Source organism: Pteropus vampyrus, unplaced genomic scaffold (genome assembly GCF_000151845.1).
Source record: "Pteropus vampyrus isolate Shadow unplaced genomic scaffold, Pvam_2.0 Scaffold22, whole genome shotgun sequence".
NCBI classification, from domain to species: domain Eukaryota; kingdom Metazoa; phylum Chordata; class Mammalia; order Chiroptera; family Pteropodidae; genus Pteropus; species Pteropus vampyrus.
The window spans coordinates 7,411,710-7,418,199 of record NW_011888803.1 but is presented as its reverse complement, the minus strand read 5'-3'; the positions used below and the strand labels follow the sequence as shown (position 1 = coordinate 7,418,199).

At 33.6% G+C, this 6,490-nt stretch overlaps 1 protein-coding gene across 1 annotated transcript in view; it reads left to right on the top strand.

Moving 5' to 3' along the window:
- The window catches only part of LOC105289145 (di-N-acetylchitobiase-like), a 41,217-nt gene that overhangs the window by 11,922 nt on the left and 22,805 nt on the right, over positions 1–6,490 (top strand). The window contains exon 3 of the mRNA XM_011355687.1: positions 4,691–4,859. Within this exon, the coding sequence (XP_011353989.1) occupies positions 4,691–4,859 (169 nt within the window). The remainder of the gene's footprint in view (positions 1–4,690; positions 4,860–6,490) is intronic.

Genomic DNA, 6,490 nt, shown 5'->3' with positions numbered 1-6,490 from the left:
CCCTGCCATACAAAGTGTGATTAGGACAGAAGATCGCAGCACAACATATCATGCCAGGCAGTGTATGGGTGACAAAGGATGATGGGGCCCAGATTAGTGATTCTCAAATCTGGTGCCATATCAAGGTAACAAGGAATTACACACACAAGCTGGAACCCACTCCCAAAGATTGTTATTCAGATGGTTTGGGTGCGCCAGAGACCATATTATTTAAAAGTTTTATAGGTGATTATGGTTAAGAGCTACTAGGCTAAGAAATTCTTGACCAAATGGAGACATGGGAGGCTCCTGAATGTCCCTCCTTCCATGAACACATAGAATGGACAGTGACAAATGGAGCGATTTCCTCAGAAAGAAATTCAGAATCTAGCTGAGTGACCTTACACACAGGGAGACTGAGAAAATAACCACATTGAAATATGTAAAAAAAGCTGAGACAAACCCTTTCCATAACCCCCAGCTCTAATACAGCACCATATAATCAGGAAATGACTCCTAACTCCCAGCTTCTCCCTGAGGAGCAAAGGCTTTGGAACGCACATTTAGTGCTCCAGCTTTTAAGGCTCTTGCATGATGGATGGGCCCCCAAATCACCTAGCTCTGATAGACAACAGGTCTTATATTCACGAGTTCATAAGGACTATAGCAAATAAAGAAGCAGTTTTTAAATGGGGCAGGAGCCCCCTATGGCTATATGCTTGGAGGAAACAGGCTAAAAATGTCCATCTCCCAGTTTTTCTCAGGAGGTGGTTTAACTGCATTCTTTCCCAGATGCCTGAGTGTCCAGCTTCTCACCAGCCTGCATCTATGTGCTCACTGTGATTCTCCCATTTGAGACACTGATGAATCTTGGCACACCCTTGATTACTGGGAGACAATAAGAACAAAGGCAGCAGCTTGGACAATCGCAAAGGTATGAGAGGCAACTAGGAATTTCAGCCAAGCTGATTGACAAGTTTCATCTCCTCCATGAGATTACTGTATCAAGACTAGAAAGTATGGCTGTTTAATCTAATGTACAGAAATCAACCCAGAGATTCAAGAAGAATGAAGAAACAAGAGAACATGTTCCAAACCAAAGAATAAGATAAAAACTTTGAAAAACCTTAATAAATGGGAGAAAGTGATTTACCCGACTAATAGTTCAAAATAATGATCATAAAGATGCTCGCTGTGGTCAGGACAGCAATGCATGAACAGCATGAGGATTTTAACAAAGAGATAGGAAATATTAAGAAGTACCAAATAGAATTCTTAGAGCTAAAGAATATAATGAATGAATTGAAAGATTCAACAGAAATTTCAAGAGCAGACTAAAACAAGCAAAAAAAAAGAAAAATAGGTCAGCCAACTCAGAGTCAGTAGAATTCATCTAATCAAAGCAGTAAAAAAGAAAAAAAGAATGAAGATAGCTTAAGGGACTTATGAGACCTATGAAGAAGACCAGTGTATATCTTTTCCCAGAAGGAGAAGAGAGAGAGAAAGGGGCAGAAAGCTTATTCAAAGAAGTAAGGCTAGAAGTTCCCAAACCAGGGAAAAGAAATCGACATCCAGATTCAGTAAGACCAGAGAGACCCACATCAAGACACATAATTAAATTGTCAAAAAATAAAGACAAAGATTCTTAAAAACAGCAAGTGAAAGGCAACTTATTATGTATAATAATTAGACAATCAGTGGGTTTTTCAGTATAAACTTTGCAAGCCAGAATAGAGTGGGATGAGATACTCAAAGTGCTAAAAGAAAGAAATGGCCAAGTAAGAATATTTCTACCTGGAAAAGCTGTCTTCAGAATTGAAGGAGAGAAAGAGTTTTCCAGACAAACAAAAGTGGAAGGTATTCATCACCACCAGACCAGCCTTACAAGAAATGTTAAAGGGACTTCTTCAAGCTGAAGTGAAAGATGCTAATTAATAAGATGAAAACATATGAAAGTATGAAACACATGACTAAGGGTAAATTATAGCTAGATTTATTTATACTATAATATTATGGTAATTGTGGATAAATCACTTATAATTCTACTATAAGGTTAAAAGACAAAAGTATTAGGAATAACTATAACTACAATAATGTTGCCAGATACACAATTTTAAAAAGATATATAATGACATCAAAACCATAAAATATGAGAGCTAGAGCTTTTATATGCATTTTAAATTGTTATCAACTTAAAATAGACTATAAGATTTTTTCAAATTTTAAAATTATTTTTATTGATGCATAATTGACACATAACATTAGTTATGCATAATTTAATATTCATATATATTGTGAAATGATCGCCATAGTAAGTCTAGTTAACATCCATCACTATATATATAGTTACAAAAATTTTTTAATGTAAGCCCTATAACTACAAAGCAAAAACTTATAACAGATACACAAAGGATAAAGGGAAAGGAATCAAATATGTCACTACAAGAAATCATCAGATCACAAAGGAAGTGAGCAAGAGAGAGAAAAAAAGGAATTACAAAATAGCCAAAAAGCAATTAGCAAAATGGCCTTAGTAAATTGCTGTCAATTACTACTATCAACAATTACTTTATCAGTAATTATTTAAATATGAATAGATTAATTCTCTAATCAAGAGACACAGAAATGCTGAATGGATTTAAAAAACAAGATCCAACTGTATCCTGCCTATAAGGGAATCACTTCAGCTTTAAGGACACGTATAGACCAAAATGAAGAGAATGAAAAATATATTGCATGCGAATGAAAACCAAAGAAAGCAGGTATAAATGTATTTATATTAGGCAAAATAGATTTTAAGTCAAAAATGGTGGACTTTTTTGTCTAGACTTTAGACAAAAAAGTGGTTATTATATAATGATTACGGAATCCATTCAGCAAAAGGATATGACAATTGTAAATATTTATGCTCCCAACATCAGAGCACCCAAATATATTAAGCAAGTGCTAACATATCTGAAGAGAGAAATAGACAGCAATACAATAATAGTAGGGGACTTCAATATTCCACTTACAGTAATGGATATTGATCATGCTGACAGATAAGCAACAGGAAAACATCAATAAGGAAACTACATGTTAGATCCAGACATTCATAGAACATTTCACTCAACAACAGCAGAATACACATTCTTTTCAAGCATACACACAACATTTTCCACGATAAAGAGTATGTTAACACACAAAATAATTCTTAATAATTTTACGAAGATTGAAATCATGTTATCAAGCATCTTTTCTGACCACAATGGTATGAAATTAGAAATCAGTTACAAGAAGGAAATCCTGTTATTTGTGACTATGTGGCTGACTTGGAGGGCATTAGGCTCAGTGAAATAATCCAGATACTGCATGATATCACTTATGTGTGAACTCTTAAAAAAATTCAAGCTCATAGAAACAGAGAATAGGTGGTTATCAGGGGATGAGGAAAATAGGAAGAGGTTGGTAAAGGGTATGAACTTTCCATTATAAGAGGATGAAGGTCTGAAGATTTATTATATAACATGGTGATTATAGTTTATAATACTGTGTTGTATAGCCAAAATATGCTAATAAAGTAGAACTTAAGTGTTATCAATAAAGTAAATATGTGAGATGATGGATGTGTTAATTAACTCAGTGATGAGAATTCTTTCACAATGTATAAATATATCAAATCATCATGTTGTACATTTTATATATATTATAATTTTAATTGTCAATTATATTTCACTAAAACTAAAAAAAAAACTACTAGGCTAAACAGTAGGTTTTTTGAAGACAGAGACCAGCTCCTTGATGTCTAATAAGATATTTTAAAACTGTTTAAGTTAATGAATGCTACATGCCTTTCAAAGATTTAAAATCTAGTTAAGTAGGGAATAACTACCTATGTAAAATATATTACATAAGTAGTATTAACCAGGAACTCTTAACTGATCTTGGGAACTCCTGGGAGTGCTTGTTAAAAGTATTCCCAGTGCTTGATTCAGTAGGTCTTGGATAGAGCCTAGGAATTGTGTTTTTATCCAGTTATGCCAGGTGATTCTGGGCAGTTGGTCAACATGAATTTGAGAATCATTGGAAAAATAATAAATGATATAAGGATTGATAGCTCTGTGGCTTTATACAAGTAGGGAAGTTTTGTCAGTGTGGAATTCAGATTTCAGATGAGTTTAATTTCGATCAAGAATAGTGAATACCTGGTATGCAGGCCACCAGACTCATCTCAACCTACCATGTCAGGTTCTTGTAAATCAGGGGCTCCAACTTCCAGGACAGGTCCGTCAGCTTATGACAACAGATGACCTATTTAGCCTGCACAATATTTTTAAAACGTTTGTATCTGAATTCTTTTAGTGCACTTTTACTCTCCAGTTGCTTACAGGCCCCACCATACCCTACTGTCATTATATCTGTTCCTTTTAATCTATTGAGTCTTCAGTCTAACCTCTGAAGACATTTGAGTTTAAAACTCCTCTCTTCTATACAGTGCTCTGAATCTGGTCATTGGCCAAAGATGTCTGGGTTCAAATGTTTATTATCCAAATATATGTCCAAAATATTGTCAAATATATGTCTGGGTCAGTCCATGTAGGCAAAAAGTATATTTCTTAGAACTCTTCTAATTTTAGTTCTATGTGTGCTGAATCTTACATTCATATAGGTAAGCATATCTGACATATGCATATTTGATCACGTTATGCTAAATGTGCATGTTTTTCCACAGGTAACCTTTGATTTTAATTGGACTCCAAAGTACACAGGCAGGCGATATAATTATTTTGAAATTGCAAATGCTTGTGACTTTGTCTTTGTGATGTCTTATGATGAACACAGTCTGATCTGGGCAGACTGTATTGCAGGAAGCAATGCTCCCTATGTTGACACATTAGCTGGTAAGAATCCACAAAATAATCATTTGTTAGTAATCTTAATTCCATAATCTCAAACATTAAGATATATTTTAGTATTTCTAAGTCATTCGTGTACCTTTTCCACTTGTAAAGCTTTCTTGAAATATAAAAAGCACTTAATTTGGAGAGCTTTCGAGTTTACAAAAATGTTTAAAGTTTTGAAATTTTCACTTATTTATTCTAAAAATCTTGAGAGATAGATATATTATTATTAGCATTCAATTATAGGTGAGATGAAGGGTGTTAAGTTCTCATGCTGGCACTGTTATTAAGCATTATATAGTTTGGACTCAAGAAGGCATTCTAACTTCAAGTCAACACTCTTGTCACAAAATTACACAAAGAAAATATTTGATTATCTAGAATTTGGCACAATGTTTTTGTTGAAATAACCAATGTTAAAGATAGGTATGAAGTGGGTACCTACTATACATGATTGATAGGACTGGCTTTATCTTATTTGGCATTTACTATTAGTACCCATGCAATATTACAAATTACAGGCATACTTCTGAGATATTGTTGGTTTGGTTCTAGACCACTGAAATAAAGTGAGTCACAAGTTTTTTGTTGGTAGAGAGTCTGTCTTTAACTCATAAAACAAGTAATACCTGTGAAGCATAATAAAGTAAAACACAATCAAGTGGTCAATTAGATTCAATTCTAAATTCAATTAGAATTTCTTAATTACTTCCAATCTATCATTCAGATGATGTGGCCTTTGCATTATCCTTTCCAAAGTTTGGACCGGTTTATATCCATCCCATCAGCCAATCGAATAAGTCTGCTTGCCATCTTTTGGACTCGAGTGAAGTGTTCTGGGATAGTTGGCATTGATTTAAGTGTGGATTGGTTAACAAATAAAAAAAAACTTTTCTTTTTCACACAGAGATAAAATTTGAGGACCTGGCCTAATTTGAGCATATCCTGTTCGTTGGGAAAGAATAGTCTGATCACAAGCACATACTATTAAAAATGTGAAAAAATAATTTAATTCTGTTACAATTAAAAAGTAATTATTTAATCTAGTATTCTCAAACTATGTTTCATGGAAGAGATGATAATTATATTCTATCAATAAAAGGTTCATTATCAAATATGCTTGGGAAACAATCCATACCCCACGCATACTCTCTCTTGGATATTTAACAGTACACAATAACTTGAAAGGCTCTGAAAAGTAGCAAACTTACTTAACTTGCTAGACAATCTTGGAACGTTTCTTAGTGTTCCAGCAAATTTTGCTGCAGTGGGCAAGAAAGAGATTGAGAGTAACAGGAATTTGTTCATTTTTCTCTTTGTTTCCTATAACTACAGATAATCTAGTATAGAGTGTCTTATCTCTGGCTGTAATCCATATTTATATGATAGTTGTAAAACATGAAAACACTTGTGCTGTCTATAAGAAATTCTGAGACCATCCCAGACAGAAAATTCAAGACTTATAGAACTTATTTGAAACTTTAGAATCTAGAATAGCAAATATATCACATCTTAGGAATTAACAGACACAATTCGCATACTTTTCTGAAATGTGTTATTCTTCCTAGAATTAAATTTTGTAATTTTGCATCAATTTGATCATTTTAAATGTTTTTATTATTCAAAAGAAA